General features: G+C 45.0%; 1 protein-coding gene across 1 annotated transcript in view; it reads left to right on the top strand.

Moving 5' to 3' along the window:
- Window positions 1–24553, top strand: part of SOX5 (SRY-box transcription factor 5) — a gene marked incomplete at both ends in the record, with an annotated part of 374117 nt that overhangs the window by 39692 nt on the left and 309872 nt on the right. Inside the window, 3 exon segments of the mRNA XM_080706224.1 lie at window positions 16453–16593; window positions 16595–16635; window positions 16638–16678. Coding sequence (XP_080562350.1) covers window positions 16453–16593; window positions 16595–16635; window positions 16638–16678 — 223 coding nt within the window.

Below are 24553 nucleotides of genomic sequence, written 5' to 3'. Positions count from 1 at the left end.
CTTGTGCTTCGGTGCTGTGGGTAAATAGATTGTGTTAGTCAGCAAGAATTCTTACTAACAAACAATAGGAAAGAACTGTTATGTTACCACCTAAAACTACAGTCTAAAACTAGGTATCAGCTCTGGTGACACTGTTGGAGAGAGCGTTGGACGGTGCGTCATCACAGCGCTGATTGCAGGGAGGGGAAGGAGGCGGCAAAGCGGCCGTCTCCTGGGGGCAGGGACCGCGGCCTCCGCCGGAAGCCAGGCCAGACCTGAGCCAGGGGCTTCTGGTGCGTGTCCTCACTCGTCACAGCACTAGAAGTTGATCGTTGTATTCTCTGCAGTATATGCCATGCCTTTTAAGTTGTTATTTCAGGGCCCGGGAACTGGTGGCCTTTCAGGTTCTACCTCTTTATAGACAAGAGCCAGCCATCCTCGCATGTCCACAGTGGCCCTATAAGCCTGGCTTCGGAACTTTTTTCCCTCCTAAAAACAACAGGGAATGTGCTAAGCCCAGAAAGATTAATGGGGGAGATAAACAGTGAAGGCCTAGAATGAGTGCAGAGGTCAAGCCAGAAGAACAGGGACGCTTGTGGATTGATCCAAAGGCACCCAGGACAGGGCGCTGTGGCGGAAGGGCCCAGGGACACGTGTGTCTGGGGCAGACTCGAGATTAATGAAATCTAATTAATATTAAATGTGATTAATATTTCCTAGTTTGGACATTTTCGACACTGCTATATAAATGTGTAGACCCCAGTGCCCGTGGGCACAGGAAGCAAGTGTGTGGCCCCACAAGGTCCTGTGGACCCAGAGTGGTGGGGTGACCTGTGCCTGTTGCTGGGCAGATAGGTGCTGAGCTCCAGCACGACGGAGCCTCGTGCCAGCGTCCTGTGGCCGTGGCCCTCTTCTCATTTCTGCAAGCAGGAAGCTTCTCCAGAGGGTTGCTCTAGATCAACTCACTTGATTTCACAATCACCTTTGAAAACAAAAGAAATTAAAACTAGACTGGTTACTTAATTATTTTCCTCATTATTAGTTTCTAAATAAATAAAACATGTCACTGATTTTATTTTAAGTCATACACCATGCTATGAGTTAAGTCGGATGGGACTCTGGGGCATTCTACTTCCTAGAGACACCCCCAGCCCTATTTTTTATTTTTTTCTAATTTTGAAACACTTGCAAAGTGCCTCACTTAGTAGCTAAAGCAGTCTGCATACCACAATCCTCCCATCTCAGCCTCCCGAATGCTGGGATTACAAGTGTGCACCACACCTGGCTAGGAAGTCACTTTTGATTATGAAGCAGTTTGCTATTTGTTTAGATTTAGCCAGCAATGTGAGGAGGGTGACAGGCTGCAGTGGCGTGCCCTTCACGACGAAGTCCAGTGGAGGCCGGGAATGAGCCTCAAAACAAGTATGAACGGAAGCCTGGCGTGGGGGAGCAGCTTGTAATCCCAGCCTTTGGGGAGGCCGAGACAGGAGGATCGCAGTTCATGGCCAGCCTCAGCTACTTAGTGAGGCCTTCTGCAACTCAGTGAGACCCTGTTTCAAAATTAAGAGTAAAATTAACTCCAGAGCCAAGCCGGAGTGTAGCTTGGAGGTAGAATGACCCTAGGTTCCATTCATAGTACCTCCAAAAAAAAAAAAAAAGAAAGGATATTGTTTTGTCAAATAAAACTTTATTTCCTATTTTCAGTCTCGTGATGGTGGGATCTTGAAGTCCTGAGAAGGTCCAAATGACCAGGTCATTAGAGCAGGGAAGTGACTTTTGTGTAAAGGACTCAATACCTTGAATCCATAAACGCACCTCGCCGAGAGTGGATGAGAACGTGCCTTCCTTCTTGAGGTGTGTGTGAACGCGGCGGGCGGTTTCTCTAGGTCACTACACGCTCACCCGTGAACACAGGTAGGCGCTCACACATCCTCGCGGTGAGGGCGCCCTCCTGTGCCCTCCTTCCCTGGGAAGCTGTGTCCTTTGGCTCTCCTTTGGACCGCCTAACAAGTGGGAAGGAGTCTGTTCCTAATTATTTTTTCTTTAAAATGTACAAACATGTCAACCAAATAATTTAGAATTGTATATTTAGAATTAAATATCAAATGTTGACATCTGGTTATAATTGCGTTACTGTGGAGTGGTCTGATCTTCACTAGAGAGATTCCACAGAAATAGGGATAGTAATACTCGTTAGCGTGTCGCTGGATAATAATCCCCTCTGTCTTCCTCCTTCATCTCCTCCCTCCCTCCTCTCCTGCTCCTCCTCCCTGCCCACCCCCAGGCACACATGGTGGTTAACACGTGGACACAGGCAGGCAGGCCTCCTGACACACTCCCTCATTTAACCCTATTTCCACGAGCAGCCCTGAGAGCGGAGAAGATTGCCCCTGCTACTGGGACCTGCAGACACTTAGTGAGGTGCCTTGGTAGACATCTTGGGAGTAGAGAAGCATCTCCTGTTCTGATTCCTCCAGAGCCAACTGTGTATAGCCTGAAATTTATACAGGTGGCAGCCATATGTCTCCGGGAAATCCAAGAGGCTTCTGATTTTTAAGATTTTCCTTATTTCTTTAGTCCAGGAGTACACAATGACTTGTTGACCATTATTAATCAGTTCTTTGAATTGGGGAATTAGAAAAATGGTACCCAAATTAAATACTCAACTTAGACTTTCTCGTTTCATTTTGTTTTGGCTACTTTGGAGCTACTTTTTTGTCTACTGGACTCTCTCCCTGTCCCAAGCCTGGGGATGTGGCCGCTCTGAGCCCAGCTTTCAGCCTGGGAGTAGCTCCGGGGAGGAGCTCAGGAGGTGAGCACTCTCAGCTGACTCAGAGACCAGCCTGCGACTGGACTCCAGGCGGGCACCGTCAAGGCAGGAACAACGTCTCTCTTGAGGAGGAGAGGGACGTCCAGGGCGTCACAATCCTGCTGTAGAATTTAAATCATCTCTCCACATCCTGTGGATTTAGAGCTGTCAGAAAGGCGAAACCAGGCTTAAATGGAAAAAGCCTTTTATTCCCTTAAAAGTGTACCCTCTGTGGCTATAAACAACAAGTCACAGAACCTCAGATCTTGAGGCTAGATTACTCCAACTAATTTATAAATAATGACAACAAAAAGACTTTGGCATTTTTAACCTATAGATGCCTGAAGGTTAAACATTTTTTTCTGTGATTAATGACAAATGTCTAACAATACATGCATCAAATAATTCACAGCCAATTACTATTTATGGACCGTTATTGTTTATTCCTGGCTATTTCATCTATAATTTAAGAGAAAGTTATTTTCAACATTTAAAGGTCATAATAATTTATAATATGTTTTCTTCAAGATGACTTTTTGACATCTAATATATTTGACAATTAGATTCTTTAGTCAAATGTTTAATAACTAAAATATGGGTGTTCCTTTTTTGAAGCTAAGAACTATATTTATAACAATTATTGATGGTTCAAGTAAAGGCAGATTGGAGTCTGGGTCTCCTTTCAGGTAGAAAGTGATTTCTGCCAGATTCTTTTTCTTAAGTCATAAAAAACCTTTGATTTATTTTTCAAAATAATCTAGAATTCTGTTCAAACACTTAGTATGTCTTTGTGAAAGTGACTTTGTCTTTAGAAGCCATAAACGTCCCGTAAACAATTTCCTTCCATCTTGGTCAGATTGACCATAATGGACTCTCCCGCCTGCTCTGAGGATTAGAGCATCACGGACGACTACAGTAGAGGTTAATTAAATTTCATATTCTTTTCGCTTTTCTATCTACCAGAAATACTATTGTTTCGGGCACTTCGTGAGTGTGATAAAACCTAAAGGTAATACGTTCTAGCTGCCATCTGTACTTATTTAGATAAATGCTGGCACCATAGACCAGCTATTCTGTTACTCATAATAAAGCAATCCTATTTAGAACAATTTCTGGGATCTGCATCCAAAATGTCTGATTTCAGGGTAAAATTTCAGCACTTATAATCATTAATCAAACAGGGACGCAGGCAAAGAAGGAAGAATCACATTTTGAATTTTGATTCATTGTGCACTAGAATTTAGATGCCATGAACTGCGTTTCCAGTTATTTTATTAGCTCATTGGGTTAGGCGTGCGAGTGGGGCTCAGTGTGACGGGGACTCACACCTCCTGGTGTTCCCCTCTGCACCCCACCTCCTCCTTCCCCGCCCACCTAGTGAGGTGCTGGGCGGCCTCTGCCTACTGCCTGGGCTTGTTCCCTTCTCCCCTCCGCCGCTCCCTGCCTGGCTCTGTCCCTGACCCACCCGCGCTCTGCACCTCTCTCCCTGAACTCAAGTCCCGCGTGCTCCTGGTGTCTCCGGTCCACATGTGAGAGGAAGCACACTACTCCTCACTTTCTGAGACTGGCTGGCCTCTCAGCACATTATTCTCTACTTCCAACCATTTTCCTGTTAAAAAAAAAAAAAAGCGGACATTTTAAACTTAGTTCTATCTGGTGCATTAACTCCAGCACTCCTGGTGGGTGCTGTGCATGACTGATGGGGAGTGTTCATCTCGTCCGGCCGTGGACAGGATCGATTCTGCTCCGCGTCTGTCTTTTGTCTGTCTCCCTCTCCCGGGAGAAGCCCAAGCTTCTCATCCCCACCCTGCACTCAGCCCCTGACTTGGTGGGCTGGAACAGGCTGGGTGGAGCCAGTTCTCAAGAACAGAGACTCTAGGAGAAGACCTGAAAAGGGCAACAGCAGAGAGGGCGGTGTTGTGATCAGAAAAATAAAACGGGAGTGGTGTGGTGCGGGGCTGGATCTCAGTCAGAGACGCAGGGAGGGAGAGGGCAGCGAGCCAGACACAGCGTCCGTGACAGTCACTTTGAACAGTGGTTGGTGACTATGACATTTTAACTAGTGCAGCTTTTAATACAGCTTGAACTCATGCTAGGTAATCGAATATTCTGTCTTCTCTTTAAATTTTAAAACAGAGTGAACGATGTAGTCATACGTAGCTGTAGCTCAGAACTCAGTTTTGGTTTTGCGTGTGTATGTGAGGGTCAGATCCACTGAGCCCACTCTGGGGCTGGGGTCAGGGCTACAGAAAGTCCAGGCTTGCTATTCCGTGCTGTCCATCTTCATATTTCTATGAAATCTGTGTTTCTACTTCCATTTGCAGTTTATTTCAGGACCTGATGGACTTGTTCATGTCTCCACATAAAAACGTAATGAATGAAGCCTTTGTACGTGGGCAGCCAAGGTTAGAAAAGTAGCAAGACTGGCACGCTCTGTTTCAGAAACGGGTGACAGGACTTAGAGAAGCAAAGGGTTGTAAACGTTTGAACGAAATGTTTACCACAAATTTTCTATTTAAAAGACATTTGAATATTACATATGACAGACTGGGTTATGAAATTTACTCAGAATGCCCACAGAGTCAGTGCAAACATAAATATTAGGAGGAAAATGCTGTTTAAGACATGGAAGGGGCTAGGAAATATAAGTCCTATGATATGAACGATAATGTTGAAATCCGTGGAGAAGATTGAAATTGATATTTTATGTAGAAATAATACGCTACAGTTGTGTAATTCTTTGTATACATCAAATATACTGTTGGCTGTTTCATTAATTTTAATTAAGACATATCCGCACAAGCCCAGTGTGTTTGAATTCCTCGTACTGGATAGTAGCCTCAGCTACTTAGTGAGGCCCTTTGCAACTCAGTGAGACTCTGTTTCAAAAAAAAAAAAAAAATAAAGACTAACAGATAGGACAAGGGGTGTAGCTCAGAGGCACAATGACCCTGGCTCCCCAGTACTGAAAAACCCAAAACAAAAACAGCTAAAGGTTAAACTATTCAGAGAATTAAATTTTTAAAAATTCACTCTAAGGATAGAAACCCCCTTCCTGAGTCTTCTATTTTGCATTGGTTTTATAAGAAGAATCCCCTTGACTTTGTACTAGTGCTCAGTCCACACTGGCGTCATTTCCTAATGCCCATCAGTCTTCTCACAACCACCTTATATTCCAAGGGGACCAGACAAGGACATGCACTTGTCCTGACCAGGTCATCCTGCTAACAGGAGAACTTGAGGTAGTTCTTCCAGAAAAGTGCTCTCGTCTCTGAGTATTGTGCTGGCCGGTGTGTCTGTCTCTGTAGCGAGCACTCAAGGTGGCCGACTTATAAACAGTAACCCTTTACCCAGGCCCAGAGCTTGGAGGACTCTGCCATGCCTGTTGGCCCCATTGTTCTGGGTGGTGGGGATGCATGACAGACCTAGCACACGTCAGAACCTGCGGCCGCCCCGCGAGGTCCCGAGACCCAGCACCCACCGTGGGCCTGGGGGCCCAGAAGATCCAAACTGTTGCCCACGTGAAGGACTGCCGACTTCTGCTTGTGCTCAGTGCTCCCTGAAGATGAGCCTTTTAAAATATTTCTGTTTATCTTTAAAATGTCCTCTGCTGTGCACAAAGTTTTACACGAGAGAGTCGGGAGAGCAGCGGAGAGCAGTCGCAGTTGAGTGAATGTCCTGGTCCAGAATTCTAAAGGTTCGTACGTGGGCTCTCTGGTCCTGTGAAGTTGCCCGAGAATCCTTGTGCAGCTTCTCGTGCTCTGGATTCTTGGGACACAGTGACTTCGCTCCGTGACCTTTGTCCAGTCGTCTCTGTGAGGTGATGGAGTGAAAACCTTGGGTCTTCCCTGCTCTATTTTCTTGCCACTTCGTTCTTGGGTCATTCTATTTTCTGAGCTGCTCCTGCCATAGTGAAAGGACAGGCAGTGTCACAAGAGACATTTAACTCTTTTAAAGTTCATGCTCTTTTATAAAACAAAAATAATGACAATACCAATTTGGTATGTTGCATACAAACTCAGTGATACGTGAGTACAATTACTCCTTAACTCTTTCTTGCGTTTAAAAGACCGCATTAGTTGCATCCACAAAGGTTTCCCCATTTTCTGATGATTCGCGCCTTCCTATTTAAAATCCTGCTGTCAATAAAGACCTATCTCTAGAACCCACATCCATACTGTCCCCAAAATTGGCCTTCTCCCCTACACGCTCCTCTCATTAACACTACTGTCTCTACACAGCCCACCGGTGGCTTTAAGTGTGTCTTAAGCACCTGCTCGCCTCCCCTGGTTTCTGCCCTCGCCCTTCTATTCGTTACTAATTTCTGATGATTTCCTTTCTACAATTTTATTTATTTATTTTTTTGGTGGTACTGGGGAGTGAACTCAAGGACATTCTGCCTCTGAGCTACAACCCCAGCCTGCTTTAGTTATTTATTTTGAATCAGATCTTGTTAAGTTGCTAAGGCTGGCTGTGAACCTGCGATCCTCTCCTCTCAGCCTGTGTTTTGATTAGGTCACTGTGTGGTTCAAGGGCTTTTCAAACTCCTCTCTGTCCTCAGGACAAGTCTCAGTGCTTCGGTTTGCCCTCAAAGCTGGCGGTGAAGCAGACTCACTGAGCGTAGCTTCACCTAACTTGGTCCCGCTCGCAGCTACGCAGCGGTCCCCTCCAGAGCCTGTTGCTAACCACCCGTTCCAGTCACTGGCCGACGCCATTCTCCAGCGTCTCTACTTTGCTGGTGCCATTTCCTCTGATTGGAAGCTTTTCTTCTCTGTGGTTGAAATTCTAATTCAACTTCATCACCCTGTTGAATGCTCAGGTTCCTCGGGAAGCATCCCTTCGGATGATTTTAGCACAATATAGCTATCATCTGTCCCTCATAGTGCTCATAGAAAGTGAAATCAGTAGACGCTTACGGTATTACCTCTTGACTTATTATGTTGCTATAGACTTGACATGTGGTGTCTTTCACTAATTTTTTTTTTTTTTTTTTTGGTGGTACTGGGGTGGAACCCAGGGGCTTTCTACCTCCAGGCTATACACTCAGACCTATTTTATATTTTATTTGGAAACAGGGTCTCACTAAGTTGCTGAGAGCCTCACTAAGTAGCTGAGGCTGGCTTCGAACCCGTGCGACCCTCCTGTCTCAGCCTCCCAAGCGCGGGGATGACAAGCGTGCACCACCCCGCCCGGCTTCACTAAATGCTTTTTCAACTAATGAATCGGTGGATTGGACGGACCATGGACCCATGGGTACATACATATGTTCTGTAACATGCTTAAAGATAAACCAGAAAGATCCTCACCCCTGCATTTGGCCGTGTATTCGTAACACAGGGTGATATACCAGGCACGGATCAGAGACCCGTTCAATCCTTCTTCGTTTACACATAGAAAAAATGCTTTGAGTGCCAGGCTAGGAATTGTGCTACTATGTGATTTTAATTGTGTCTAATTTGACAGATTATTTGAATATCTAGAACAAAGAAATACAGAGCAATTTAGAAAGCCTGTATTATATAATTAGCATTAATGTTGATAACATAGAATGAAATGCTTAAAACAGTCCTGTGCCTACTAAAATATTAACTTTATTTTATTTATTTATTTATTTATTTGTTTATTGGTGATACTGGGGTTCCTGGAAGACGTTCTACCTCCGGGATACACTCTCACGGGCTACACTCCCAGACCTATTTTTTACTTTTTTTATTTGGAAACAGGGTCTCTTAAGCCAGAGAGGCTGGCTCCGAACCTGCGCGATCCTCCTGTCTCCGCCTCCCAAGCGCGGGGATTACAAGCATGTGCCACCACGCCCGGCTAAAATATTAACTTTAGTAAGACATGCTATAGGTCATGGGAATTTAAGAAGTTAAAAGTGATTGTTTTTGCCAGTGCTTGTATTATAGTTTTAGATGGCATATATAATGGAAGAAAAATAAAAACTTTAAAAATATAGGTTAGGATGGTGCTTACCGAGTACTATGTCTGGAATACTCACAGGAGGCGACAGAGCAGCTTGAGGTTGGCGTTCTGCTATGGCGGCCCAAAAGGAAGACGTAGAAACACTGGGAATTAACTCTGCTCTTTCTGGATATTTTTTGTATTTTTATTCATAACTCTGAGTATCAAATATATATTGATCTAAGAGAATGAGTAAAAGGCACTGCTTCCTTAGACATTTTTCCATAAATTTTGAGATTAAAAGTTAAAAGTTAAGGCCGGCATGGTGGCACACGCTTGTCATCCCAGCATTCGGGAGGCAGAGACCGGAGGATCGCAGTTCGCGGACAGCCTCAGCTACTTAGTGAGGCCCTCCGCAACGCAGTGAGACCCGCTTTCAAAAATAAAAAATGACTGAAAGATAGGACTTTCTGGGGCTGTAGCTCAGAGGCACAATGCCCCTAGGTTCCATCCCCGGTACAGCAAACAAAACAAAGCAGTTAAAGGTTAAACTATTCAGAGAATGAAAACTTTAAAAATACCCTTTCAGGATAGGACCCCCTTTCCGAGTCTTCTGTTTTGTATTGGTTCCATAAGAAGAATTCCTTTCACTTTGCACCTCTTGTCATTTCCCAGAATAATTACAGCAAGAATATATTTAAAACTTTGTTGTTTGAACAGTAAGTGGTGATTCTTCAGACCACATCTATTAATAAGTATGTCGTTTTTAATGTAAAGTTACTCAACTTTTATTGTACTTCTCATATATTTTAAATAGAACTGTTAAATTTTCTCCACAAATCCTTTAAAAATGAAATTAAGGTTTCTCAGCTTGTTTCCATCAAAAGCACTAAGGGAAGGCGACGCCTGCCACCTACGTGGCTGTCCTCTTCTGTGCGCTGCAAGCACACTGTCCTTGAGCTTCCGTATGTAAGGTTGGGGCAGGGCCGAGAGCTAGGAGGTGGAGCCTGCGATTCTGGGGACCAGGCCTCCCGCCCCGGAAGAAGGGGAGCAGAGTTCAGAGAGGACCCGGAGAGGGAGGGAGGCATTCTCCCGACCGCCACCGGCCCCCGCGGCCACGCGGGGGGCTGGAGGCCGATCTCCCACGAATAAAGCCTCTCATAACTTATTATGGATCTCGGCGTGTCTCTATGCTAATGGGGCAAACCGCATTTCTACAATCTTACATTTTGGTGCTGCCAACCTTACACCGTACTGCAGCTCTTCAGAGCCAGGGCATAGTCAGGAGGTGGCCAGATTTGGTAGGTATTTACTTAACAGATATTTGTTGAAAGACTTATTTTCAGGAGGTTTCTAGTAGTGGGCAAGAGGCGGTGAACAGAAATAAGTCTACTTGCTTGGACCTTGTGGTGGGAGAGTCAGACAACAAAGGACACATGTGCAGTGGTCGTTGGTGGTCAGACCTGTGCAGTGGACTGAGGAGGGGAGGGGCCAGGCGGCCAGCCTGCGCAGAAAGATGCCTGGCATGGAAGAAATGCGTTTAATCCATGCCGTGCTTGCTTTCAGTTGTGCTGAAACAAGTTACCCTGCATCCAGTGGCTTCAATGCTAAGATACAGGTGTTTGCAGGGCCACGGCCCTTCGGGAACTCTGGGGCCGATGGTTGAATTTTTGAGCTGGTAGAAGCCACCTACACACCTTGGCCTAGATCCCCCGCAGAGCCCCAGGTCTCTCCCTCTTTAAGGATTACTTGGGGATTACATTGAACCCAGCAAGGATATCCAGAATAATCTCCCCATTCCAAGATCCTCAGTCGGCCCGCCCTCGAAGTCACTTTGCAAGTAAGGAATCAGGTGTGGGCCTGGAATCAGGGCCAGGGCATGTGGGAGGCAAGTGGGCATTGCTCTGACTAGCACACATGGATTGCCACATTGCACATCAGACAGGCGGGGCCTCTAGCCAATCGTGATGCTCAGACATAACATGTTCTGGGAGTTATAGCCAATTGTCATGCTCAGACATTAGAGTCTGGGAGCTCTTGCCAATCCTGGTGCTCAGACATACTCTCTAAGAGCTCCAGCCAATCACAATATTCAGACATTACACACTCTGGAAGCTCTAGCCAATCATGATGATCAGATATGACTCTCTGGGAGCTCTAGCCAATTGTGATGCTCAGCCCGCACCCTGGACCAATGGTGTTAACACTTCTGGAAGTGGGAGGAGAGGAGCTAAGGAAGACGGAGAGATTGGCCGAGTGGACCCAGGCAGCAGTTTCTTAGACCTTTTCAGACGATCGCAGTGTCCTGCAGGCTGCCTGAGAACTACAGAGAATGACCTGTGACATCTTGCCCCTCCTCCACCCTGCCTCTAAGTGTGTCCATAGGTCTCAACACAGACAGGGCTATCCTGCCTGCACAGTGATTATAACACACACTCATTCTTTAGCCATCGCAGAAGTCCCCAGTAACCTCAAATTACTGCCTCACCCTGGCCAGGGCAGTGCTCAGAGAGGCTCTGAAGAAGAGGGGCTTGTGTGAAAGCATAGTGCTCCTTGTCATGGAGGGTGGTGCTCATCAAACCCGTTCAGGAAACACAGAAACTCCAGACGTGGTACGGACTGGAGATGGGATTGGATCCATCTTCTCAGTCTGCTCCTTTTCCTAAGTAAGCTTGAACCCTAAATTTATATTGACTTTCTAAACACATCTCTGCATCTCTGCTTGATCATTACTTCCTACATGGAATTTCTTCTCACCCGTGCAAAAATCTCCACTTGTCCTTCTGCTCCCTTAGGATCCAGCCCCGCCATCCTCTGAGGTTTCCGGGGCTCTGGGGCTCCAGAGCTGCAGGAGTTGGGCTGTCATGCCATCTTCCTGTTTTCTGGAACCAATTCTTGTTGCTTCTCCCTTTACTTACATTCTTCATAAACTTCTTAGAGCAGAGAAATAGATTTTTTTTAATCCTTAGTACCGTTCATACAGGAGGGGATCGGTAAATAGTAACCAATGGCCGGGCATGGTGGCGCACACTTGTAATCCCCGCACCTGAGAGGCAGAGACAGGAGGATCGCACAGGTTTGAAGCCAGCCACGCTTGGTTAAGAGACCCTGTTTTCAAATAAAATATAAAATAGGTCTGGGAGTGTAGCCCGGAGGTAGAAGGGCTTCCAGGAACCCCAGTTCCCCCCAGAGAAAACAAAATTGTAGCCAGTGATTTGGAAATGTCTCTTGCTTTGGCTTTAGCCTTTAGGTCTTCCCACAGCGTTGGTTGGCCTGACCACACAGAAAGCCGTGTCAAAGACCACGGCACCCCATGAGCGGTACGGGCACTGCCACGGGGGACTACGTCCGGCCACTGCGTCAGTGTCTGCAGACCGAGTTTTGTTTGTTGGTAAGCCTAGCATTGGAACAGAAGTGATAAGCATAATTTCTGAACGAATACCTAGGAGCACGCACAGCCTGGAACCCCGAGCGGCAGTGCAGCCCAAAGCTGCAGGGACCCAAGTCCTGCCCGTCACAGAGGGACAGCGCGTGGGAATCTTGAGTCTCCTTTGAAACTCCTTTGAAACTGAGACTCTCCTCTGTCCAAGATGAAGCTCTGGGATAAACAAGCAAAGATCCAAGCATCTTTATTACCAGTGCTTTTAGAAGTACTATGAGCTGCCAGGCGTGGTGGCGCACACTTGTAATCCCCACGCTTGGGAGGCGGAGACAGGAGGATCGCGCTGGTTCGAAGCCAGCCTCTCTGGCTTAAGAGACCCTGTTTCCAAAAATAAAAAAATGTATAAAATAGGTCTGGGAGTGTAGCCCGGAGGTAGAAGGGCTTCCAGGAACCCCAGTGCCACCAAAAAAAAAAAAAAAAGTACTATGAGATGTAATAAACATGAACACCTGTAATGCATCACACAGATTGATACTCCGCTACGTAACTTGCCAAAATTTACATTTTTCTTGGTAGCCTATTATTGAAATATCACCATGACTTTCTTATTGTAGTAATTTAACCAACCTTCACCTGAGCCTTATTAACAATACTCTCCAGTCCCGCATAGAAGAAGGTTCTGTAAGGCTTTGGGAATGGATGTGCATCTGCTATTGCAGGATCCATTCCCTTCTGGAACCCTGGCTCCTTCATGTCTAGTATGTTGGTCCTTAAACGTTTTACTGTATAAAATAGCACATAGAGAGGGAGCTTGCCTAGTTATACATGACATGGTTTGGAGACTGAGATGGCCGTGAGTTGTTAGGAGACTTCCGCGGCCTTATCTTTCCTATCTCACCTACCTCTGGACTTGCAGCTCCCAGAATCATTGTTAATAGTGACAGGAGGAGAATAGGACCAACGGAAGGCTCAGAGTTCTGGATGTCGCAGAAGGTGCTAACGTAGGAAAGCCGGTGGATTCAGCTTTCTGCCCCCACCTTGCCCCCCTCCACCTTGCTCTGGGGATTGAACCCGGGGACTTCTGTCTCAGAGTTACACCCCAGCCCTGTTTGAATTTGTTTGTTTGTTTGTTTTTTCTTTGAAACAGGGTCTCGCTAGGTTGTTGCAAGTCTCACTGAGATTCTGAGGCTGGTTTTGAACCTGTGCTCCCCCTGTCTCACTCTCCTGAGTACTGGGATTACAAGCATGCACCACCACATCTGGTTTAGCTTTCTGCCTCGATGGCCCAGAAACTGGCTCTTGTCAATCACTTAGAATTTCCAGACACTGAGAGGCTAATTGCACATGAGGCCACACTAGAAACCACAGAATACCAGTTTATTATATATATATATATATATATATATATATATATATATTTATTTTTGTGGTACAGGGATGGAACCCAGGGGCATTCTATCACCGAGCTACACTCCCAGCCCTATTTTTTATTCTTTATTTTGAAACAAGGTCTTACTAAATAGCTGAGGCTGTCCACGAACCACAATCCTCCTTGTCTCGGCCTCCGGAATGCTGGGATTAAAAGCGTGCGCCACCACACCCGGCTAGAATACCAGTTTACTAATTTCAGAAAGAATTATAATGGCCACACAAAACACAATCCTAAGGTTTATTATGACATAGGCATAGTCTCATTACCGTTATGCTACGGGTGAGACCAACACGTGGTTAAAGCCCCTTGTTTACCATCCTGTGCTAAATCTCTTCACATAGACCTTGAGTCATCCAGGTGTGTCTTGTCCATCGAGCCTTCATATGGGCTCCAAACTTGCTGGTAGAGTCTAGATCAGAATGGGGGAGAGCTAAGTATCTCTAACACGGATTCCAAAATATATGGTTTGCTGTCCTCTTCAGAAAAATAAAAAGTACTCAGCACCCCTGGGGCCTCCACCACCTCCTGATCTTTATCCAACACCCCCAATTGCACCACGGCCACTCTCGCCCTTCTGGAGGGCTGAGGTCCCACCACGGCCACTCTCGCCCTTCTGGAGGGCTGAGGTCCCACCACGGCCACTCTCGCCCTTCTGGAGGGCTGAGGTCCCGGCGCCTTCACCCACTGTGGAAATCCATGCCGCAAGTGTTTGGGGAGCATGATGTGTACAGAGATAGCAGCTTGGTGTCAGGAATGGCCTTACCCATGAGAGTAAACTCTTCCAGCTCCACTAATTCCTGCCATCTGCATGGTTTTCTGTAGGTTAGACTGTGCTGGGATTAGTCCTTGGTAACAGAATCGGGAGTACTTAGAAGTACTCGCAGTGCGACGGCCGCTCTTGTAGACGACCCATCCGCGCTAGCTGCCAGTTTTCCTTCACCGTTCTCTGTTCTTAGCTACTTTAACATGTCTCTTTAAACACTTGATAATCTTCCTTGGATCACTTTACAGTTAAGTACCGCTGACCAGGGAGTATTTCTCTCATGGGAAAGTGTCTGCTCTGTGTTGATTTTCATCTACACTCTTAGAAGGAAATCTGAGGTTTTCATTTTGAAGTTTTTTCCTTCATGTTTGGTTCTTGAAGGTGGTGGGTCGTACTGTTGTTTACAGTTTGTAAAATAAGCAAGGGCTTTATTAGCCGAATGTTTACTGCGCTAAGTACTGGAGGAGACCTTTTCATGTGGTCCATAGTTCATTCTCAAAAATTCTGTAGAGGTAGATATTATACTTCTCTTTAAAGATGAGTAAATTGAAATAGGGAGCTTAAACCTTCCAGCTAGTAAGTGGCAGTATTAGTATTTTAACTCATTTCGCATCAAAAGCCCTTATCTTCCTACTGACCTATTACTTCTTAATAGGTTATCTTCAGTACTTGAATGTATTTTTTTTTTGAAACTTCTAACTGTAATAATGTTTTTTCTCTGCACTGATTAGAAGCATTTATTTTGGAAACACACTTTAAATGTAAACCTCTGGGCTGTACATGCAGGAAGCGGCCTGGCAGTTGTGAATATGTCCCTGCCTCTGGTCCCCTGGTCAGGAATCACAGTGGATGATTCTGTAAACACTCTGTGTTGAACAAAAACTACAGCTTTTCCAAGGTCAGATTGTAAATACTGCGAGAGAGTTGTTGCTTTTCCATCTCGTTTAACATTTTAACTCAGTTCCATTTATCTTAAACTTTTAATGAAAGGGTAAGGAACTTTTTATTTAACTAAAACTACTTGCTGTGTGTATTTTTAACCTCTGATGATGTTTGCAGTCGGACTCAAACACAAGGAAAGCCTTTAATTCTTGATCAGTTATTTAATCCATTTGCATACCAGCCTTCCTTTACCAACACTTAACATCCTATGGGCCTGGAGGTGCATGTGTGTGCTCCCAGGACTTGAGAGGGTAACCGAGGAGGCTCACAGGTTTAAGACCAGCCTCGGCCACATGTTGAGATTCTCGGGGACTGAGTAAAACCCTGTTTCAAGAAACAAAAAGTGGTGGGATGTAGGTCGGAGATAAAATGTCTCTGGGTTCCATCACCAGTACCACACAAAAAAATAAAAACAAAACCACACTAAAACAAAACATTCTTCTTTGGATGTTTTCATTTTGTTTAGATATTTTAAGGAGTAAATGGCTTTGCAGATTCACCTCAAAGTCAATAAAATTGTGAAAGCAGAATTGTAATCTTTTTATATTCTCATTTACTTTATTACCCTGCAACTTTGACTCTAGAACTAAATGCCAAAATGAGGTGACTTGGGGAGGCAAGGGAAAGAAAATTCTCAAACATTTCAGGATTAACAGTGATTAAAAAATGTATCCAATGTTTAAGCTTTAAACAAATACCAAACTTTCTGTCGGTTGCTCTGAGGTTCGCTTATTACCAACGTTTCCCCATTTCACAATAATCTAACTTTTAATAACATGCAAATTTGTCATAATGGCAATCATTGATGTCATTTATTTTTGATGAAGGAAATTTTAGTTATTTCCTTTCTCTTAAACTGCCAACTCTATTTGCTATTCATAGATGTTCTGTCTTCAATGAGGTCTATCAAAGTGTAAAACTAGATGGGTCTTTTTCTTTCCTCTGAAATGGAGTGGTCTTCCATTATGCAGTGTTCTTAGGTGAATTCTCTTGTTTAAGAAGCCGGCATACAAGAGCGTGCTCTATTAGCGCATTCTTCTCACAACAAACAAGCACTGTTCTGTCGCTACCTGCCTGGCCATTGTTTCTGACTGTGTGTGCTCTGCAGTGGTATTTGGATGGTTTCCTGCTCTCTGCGAGCACAGAAAGGCGTTGCTGTTACAATGGCCCCTCACCACACAATGGCGGCATTAAGGATTTATGTGGAGCTTTCATTATTTTTTCCCTTTTGTTCCTTCCAGGATGTCTTCCAAGCGACCAGCCTCTCCGTATGGAGAAGCAGATGGAGAGGTAGCCATGGTGACGAGCGGACAGAAAGTGGGAGCAGAGGAGAGTGAGGGCCCCCCAGCCTTTCACCTGCCCTTGCATGTGAGTTTCCCCAGCGCCCTCTGAGGAGTTGCGGCCGCTGCCTGTGCTGACGCAAGAGACTCTGGCCCCAGGATTCCCACTCCTCAGCGCGGCCCACTCGTAGGTCTCCCTGGGCCGCGAGCCGCTCCTGGCGCGTCCGCCGGCTCCTCGGCTGCTCTGGCCCCAGGCCTTGGCCTCCTAATGACCGGGGACGCCACGGCCGCACGCGAGCCCTGCTCCTCATGTCGCAGACCCCTGGCCTCCAGGAGGAATATTATTTTGTGTGCTGATTTTTTGTTTTTCAAGAATCTAGTGTTTGAGACACACACACTTTAATTAGATGAGAAACTCTATAAAACATAAGAAGAACGTGAAAGTGGCTTGTTTAAAATTAGTCAGTGTAGCCAGGCGTGGTCGCGCACGCTTGTAATCCCAGCACCTGGGAGGCTGAGACAGAATTACACGGGTTCAAAGCCAGCCTCGGCTACTTAGTGAGGCTCTCAGCAACTTAGTGAGACCCTGGTTCCAAATAAAATATAAAATAGGTCTGGGAGTATAGCCCGGAGGTAGAAAGCCCCTGGGTTCCATCCCCAGTACCACACACACACAAATTTAGTTAGTCAGCGTGAACGTTAGCTATCATACTCTTCTTAACAAAAGGTCGATCTACCTAGAGTCACAGGGACCAGAGCGCGACCATTTACACCATGAGCAATCAGTATTTTTTCCATACATTTTTTTTTTTTGGCTTTGCCCAGATTGGACTCCACAGCGCTTGGGATACTGCAGGAGACTATATTTTATATAGATTATGGTTTGCTAATGTGATGGCACTCATTTTAATTTTAATTTCCAAGCCCCATACCTGCTGTTGTTTTGCTAGCTAGCCCAGCAGGTCCCTGGATCTGTACTGGGGTGTTCCTCAGGCCTGTGCTGGGCTCCATCACTACACAGGATCAGGATGCTGGGCTTCCTGGGCAGGAGGGGAGGAGGCAGCAGAGGCTCAGATAAGGCCGGGTCCTCGCCCGCCCGCCGGGGCACGCAGAATCACTGGTGCTGGCCAGGCAGCAGGCGCTTGCTGCCTGGAAGCCACCTCGGCTCAGCCAGCTGCTGGGCGGATGGCGCGTGCCTGGACTTCTCCTCTGTCTTACCTTCTCTCCTCCACGCCAGCGCTGCTCACTTGAACCTGCTTGCTGCAGCAAAATGTGCTTTATCGCTCGTTCTCATAGCTCAAGAACAGTGCTAATTCTGCTAAGTCTCTTCTTTCTTTCTCAAGAAAATGGTTGCATACCATAAGTGTGCTTGTTATCTAATTATTATATGTAGAATTAAATCCGCAAGAAAAATCAGATATCTTTTAATAGCCGTTCGAGAGACAGGATACTTTAATTTTCACATTTGATGCAGATATTTCCAATCCAACATCTTAAGACTCATAGATCAAAATTTCTTTGAGTATTTGACCATGTGCCAAGATTTTGCCAGCAAGAATTTTCAGCTAAACATATATGTAGCACTTGCACAGAAGTGAAATCCTAAGCACTGTTTAACTATGATAACGCTTAGCACCACAATAATTTGATTAGGTGTTACTACTGCCTTGTCTTACAGATGAGGGGACTGAGCCGCAGAGCGGTTACAGGGCCTGCTCTGGCTGCAGCAGTGGGGGACGGGGCTCCCTCCTGGCTTTGGGGCCCAGTACAGAGTGCCACGGGCACACCCTGTACCCTCTCGCGTCTCCCAAGTCCAGCAGCAGGCTGGTTTCCTTGAGAAGTGTCTTGGGTTACTTACCTGGCCTTTGAGGCTATGTGTCTTGTTATGTTGCTTATAGGATTCAGGCAAATCCTGCTTATCAGAAGCTCCATCAACCATGGGCTTCCATTCCTCTCCCACAGCCCCCACCACTCGCTCCCGGGTCCAGGCCTCTCCCTCTGCCAGGCCTGGGGCAGACCGCCCTCGAGCACACAGTGGCATCCTTTCTACCTGCAAGACTCGCTGGTTCAAAAGTTGCCACTTCTTGGATATTTTCACACTTCCCGTGGTAGAAAGGGAAATAGTTTTGCAGTAGTCTTTTTTCTATCTATCTTTCTTTTTTTCTCCAAGAGGCATTCTATCTCTGGGATAAACCCCAGATTATTCTTTTGTTTTTCCTTTTGAGACAGGATCTAAATTGCTGAGGCTGGCCTTGAACCTGTGGTCCTCCTGTCTCAGCCTCCCAAGCACTGGAGCTCTAGGTGTGTGCCATCACACCCAGCTGGCCCTGTTCATTTATCCGTGACGTTTAGTAAATATCTTTTCTCACTGTTTTGCATTATAATTTATGGCATTTACTTCTGCCTTTCCTTAAAATGAATTTCTTCTTGAAGGTGCGGTCATTTGGATGTATGTTGATATTTCTGGGCACTAGCATATAATAGATACTCAACTTATGAGTATTTGGCTAAATGGCCGAGTTGCTATGGATGAGTAGGTAGAAACTGTGTCTGGGGTAAAGTTGTTAAAACACTCATTTATGAGAACTGTGTTTTCTAGAAATTTTTTAGAACAAAAGTAGAATTTACTAATGCACTATGATCAGAATGCAGAAAGCCATAATGTGTTTAGCTATTATACTGATTAAGATACATTTACTCATTTATCAAAATGATTGAATATGTTTATAGTATTATTATTCACCAGGAATACCTTTTCCTTTCCCTGGATACTGGGCCATTGTCTGTTCACATAATAGGTTCTTTGATTTCAGTAAGGAAATACATTCTTTATTTTTTCCTATTCAGTGTCTTTGCAAGCAGAGTGTGTTTCATCGTCTTCGTATCCAGAGTTCAGTTTAAGGAAAAGGGGCATTTTGCATAGCCTGTCTATGTGTGACATTCATACTCCCCACTTAAAGAAAGAAAAAGCAGGTGTGTGCTTTGCAGAGCCTGAATCGGTTGGCGACAAGCCCTTTGGGGGCTCCTCTAATGCCGGCCTGAAGTTAGAGTGTCTGTAGCATAAACTTAAGTTGAACAGTATTCCCCGCGGTAAAAGCTCGTGTCTGTGTAAACACCGGGGGATTGGGGCCTTGTTCAGACTCAGGTTGTGCAGGGAGTAAGGCCTGAACCTGAACCAGGTCAGGGTGCTGCTCATTCTTTCTGAGGTCCTGTCTGTTTCCTCGGTATTTTGCGGACGTGACACCCAGGCCTTACTAAGGGCCAGTCCCCGGGGCTGAAATGGTGGCAGTGAGCGCTGGAGGTTCCTTGGCGCTGGGACCTTGGAGCCAGGCAGGTGAGCCATGTCCAGAACTCACTGCCAGGTTCTGACCCACGTGGGAGCCTGCCAGGCCTGGAGGGGGCCTGGGGCGGAGCCGGTGCTGCGGAACCTCCAGTGCTGGTCCCCTGCTCTAGCCCATAGGGAGCCCATGGGTCTGACTCTGACGGCAGTGCAGGCCGGCCCCAAACACCATGGGGTTTTCCTAGACTTGGACTTGGGGGTCGCCGCTACCAGGTTTCGGAGGGGGGTCACTGGGCCTGCACTCGCTGTCCTGGGTGACGTGAGGAGCCATCCAGGGCTGTCCCCGGTCCTGTGAGGCCCTGTGGTGTGGCGGCTGGGCTGTGACTAGGGCAGGCAGCTCAGGGAGCCCTGGGAGGCCGGTGCTGGCCTCTGTCTGATGGCCGCTGCCTCTGCCGCGATGGTGTGGTCCTGTGTCTGCTGTGAAGTGAGGGTGGAGCCTGCCTGCCACCCAGGGTTACTGAGAATCAGCCATCCATCTCTCAAACTAGTTTATCTCAGCCAGACTCCCATGTCACCCCTGAGCCACTCTTGGTCGGAGTAAACAGGGTAATACCTTCAATTGCAGACAATGTACGTAGCTTGCTCTAGAGAGCAGGGTGGTATTATGAAATAACTAGTACATGTGGGCATGCTTTCACTTCAAACTGTTTCCTTGCGGTATTTGGGATCCAACTCTGGGCCTTACCCCTGCTAGCTTTACCTCTTACACTGAGCCGTGCCCCCATCTCCATTTTATTGTTTTATTTGTTTGTATTTTTATTGTTTTTGAAACAGGGTCTCATTATGTTGCTCAAATAATCCTCTTCTCGGCCTCATGAGGAGCTGGGATTCCAGGCACAGACGACTGTGCTAGTGTATGAATTGTTATTATTACTATTACTAATAGCAGTAGTGATGGGAAATGAACCCGGGAGTGTGCTACATCCGAGCTAGAGGGGAGCTCTTTTTATTGTTTATTTGTTTATTTTTTATTTAAAAAAATTTTATTGGTGCACTGTATTCTTAAATCATAATGGGATAAAAACTTGTGTAGACATACATGCACATATCGCCCAGTCAGCCCCCACCCAGTCCCCACCCCATTCCCTCCCCATCCCTCCTTCCCATGCTTGGCTTAGTGGTTGACATCTAATATTATAGCAATTTATCCAAAATTATCAATGATAATCTCACATAACAGATTCATTTGTCTTATATCAAACTTTTGATCATTTAGAGATAACATTTCAGTATTTTCAGTATTTCTTTTTGCTTTCTTCTTACCAGAGGACATTTTTTCTTTTTTTTTTTTTTTTTAGGTAAAACTATCATACATTTATTTTTTTTCAGAAAAAAATCTATCCTAACATGAAATATGAACTCTAAATACCCAAAACAATCTCAAATAAGAACAAAGCTAGAAGATGTACATTTTCTGATTTCAAACCTTATAGAGCTACAATAATTGAAACAGTGTAGTACTGCTATAAAGACAGATATATAAACCAGTGGAGTAAAATAAAAAGCCTAGAAATAAATTCTTCCATATATGGTCAAGTTATTTTTTACAAAGTTTCCAAGAACATTTGGTGAAGGAAATAATCTTTTCACTAAATATTGTTGAAAAATAATAATTACATGAGAAAGAATAAAACTGGACCCTTACCTAACACCATATACAAATAGTAACTCAAAATAGATAAAAGACCTAAATGTAAATCTTAAGACTATAAACTTTTAGAAGAAAACCTGGGTCATAAAACTTCACAACATTCAAATTGGCAGTGATTTCTTGGATATGATTTCAAAGGCATAGGCAACAAAACAATAAACAAACTTCCTAAAAAATAAAAAAATATTATATATCCAAAGACAATGTAAACAGAGTTAAAAGTTACTGATAGAATGGGATAAAATATTTCCAAATGCTATATCTGAAAGTATATTAATATTCCAAATAGAAATCCTAAAAATTAGCAACAATAAAAGCAAATGATATAATTTAGAAATACAATTTAGAAATAGGTAAAAGACTGAAATAAATAATGAATCTCCAAAGATTTTAACCTATAAACACATGAATATATTCTTCTTTGCTTAGTTGTCTGCTGGATGGAAAATCTTGTTTCTCTGGTTCTGGTGTATATTACCTATTCTTTGTAGTTAATCTCTTTGAGTATTTTCTCTAGCACTGGTTTTGAAGACATAAATTCCTTCAGTTTCTGTTTGTCATGGAAGCTTCTTATTTCTCCATCTAATGTGATAGAAAGTTTTGCTGGGTAGGAAATTTTTGGCTGGAAGTTATTTTCTTTCAGAGTTTGGAATATGTTACTCCAAGCCCTTCTGGCTCTCATGACTTGGTTTGGGGAGTCTGGAGTGATTCTAATTGGTTTGCCTCTGAATGTCACTTGGCCCTTTGTTTTTGTTGCGTTTTAGATTCTCTCCTTGGCTTCCACATTGGTCATTTTGACAATTAGGTGGCGTGGGGATCCTCTTCTCCGATCCTGTCTAAAGGGAGTTCTATAAGTTTCCTGGACCTGTGTATCGACCTTTTGCTCTATGTTTGGAAAATTTTCTGCTATTATTTCTTTGAAGAGATTATTGATCCCTTTGGTTTCACCTTCCTTTCCCTCCTCTATTCCGATTATTCTTAGGTTAGCTCTCTTAAAATGGGTCCATATTTCTTCAATGTCAGATTCCTGCTGTCTGCTTTTTTTTTTCTAAGTTAGAAATTAGGCATTCGTTTTTGGAGTGATCATCTTCTAGGAGAGAGATTCTGTTCTCCATGTGGTCTAATCGATTGTTTATACTTTGAATTGAGGCCTTTGCCTCAATGATTGCTTCCTTTATTTCTTTTAGACTCTTTCTAAATTCTTTTCAAAGGTCCTGTATTATTTCTACAGTTATATTCCTGATTTGGTCTTCTGGAGATCTCTGAATTTCTGTGTTATCAGGTTCTGATCATATGGGGTTGTGGGCATTCATTGCTCTATTGTTGTTCCTCTTTCCCGTGATTTCAGAGTTTTGTGCCTTCCCTGGGTCACTACAACTTCACTTAGGCTGCTCTGTATCTTGAGTCTGTGGTAATCTCAGCTTCCACTACTCCTTTACTGGGTTGGATCACAAAGTCTCAGACCCAGGGAGTTAATCGAGGCTGCGCGAGGCCGTGGGGGTGCCGGGCTGGGCGTTTTCCCATGGGGAACTGTGACTAGGGTGTGGTATCTCTGCCACCGCTACTCCTTCACTGGGTTGGACTCCAAAATCTCAGACCCAGGGAGATTATCAAAGCTACTCAAGTCCCTGGGAGTGCAGTGCAGGGATTTCTCCTTTAGGGGCTGCAATTTCACTCACGGTTATTATGCGCGCAGATCTGGAGCTGTGGCGGGGCGCGGTGAACTCACTGTCGCTACTGGCGATATGGTGCCATTGTCACGCCCTTGACCGTTTGGCTGGCGCTGCTGGCAATATGGCGCCACTGCCATGCCCTCGGCCATGAGACTGGCGTATTTCTTTTCTGCTTTTGAACTCCGTTCTGAGTCCCTGGAAGGTGTGATGAGCTTGGCTACTGGGAGATTTAGGCATTCTTTGCGCTGAAAGAACTGCTGAAAATCCACCGGAATGATCCACAGCTGCTCACTTCAGCTCCTTGTTTACCTTTCCTCTCTGGAGCCTGGTGCTGTGAGGCATGATGGTGCAGGCGTGGCTCCGCTGCCGCATTGTGGGCTTGATTTCTGGTCTCTGGTTGTTCTTCTAGTCTTTTTTTTTTTTTGTCCCTTGTGTTTACATTTTTTATTTCTCTGCTGATGGTGTTTTTTGGCTATGAAAAGCGCTGATTTTGTGGCAACAGAGATCGAGTTTTAGCAGGACTCGTAAACGCTGCTTTTCTTGGTCGCCATCTTCCCGGAAGTCTATTCTTTATTTTGAAACAGGGTCTCACCAAGTTGTTGAGAGTCTTTCTAAGCTGCTGAAGCTAGCCTCAAGCCTATAATACTCCTGCCTCAGTCTCTCAAGTACTGGGATTATGCCGATGTGCCTGGTTTTGGGTGTGTGCACTTAAAAAATATTGAAAAGTCCATTAGATTTGTAAGTGTGATGTCATTAGTATCTCATTTATTGTTTATATTGACACTTTTCTAGAATTGTTAAAATCTCTGTTTATGCATTCTCTTACTTTAAATATGATACATATTGAGCCAGACGTGATAGTTCAGGCTTGTAATTCAAGCACTTGGGAGGCTGAGACAGGAGGGTCGTGGTTCGAGGACAGCCTCAGCTACTAGTTAGTGAGGCTCTTTGCAACTCAGCAAGAAGACCCTCTTTCAAAATAAAGAATAAAAAATAGGGCTGGAGGTATAGCTTGGAGATAGAATGTCCCTGTGTTCCATCCCCAGTACTGCAAAATATATAAATAAACAAATATGATACATATTAAAATTAATATACTTAAGCAGGCGTGGGAGCACATACCAGTAATTCTAGTACTTGGGAGCCTGAGACAGGAGGATCAGGAGTTCCAGGCCAGCCTCAGCAACTTAGGGAGACCCTCAGCTACTAAGCAAGACCATGTTTTACAACAACAAACAGGGCTGGTGTGTAGCTCTGAGGTAGACTCCCCTAGGCTCAACCCCAGAGCCAAATAATCCTAATAACAGCAGTAGTGCACTTAAACATGGCAGGCACCCTAATTACCGCAAAGCACCATTCAGTGTGAGTCAGTTCCTTCCTTACATCCATCAGAAGAAA

Source organism: Muscardinus avellanarius, assembly GCF_963383645.1.
Source record: "Muscardinus avellanarius genome assembly, chromosome: 11".
Classification (NCBI taxonomy): domain Eukaryota; kingdom Metazoa; phylum Chordata; class Mammalia; order Rodentia; family Gliridae; genus Muscardinus; species Muscardinus avellanarius.
Note: the sequence above shows the minus strand (reverse complement) of the source record. Positions and strands in the feature narration are given on the sequence as shown.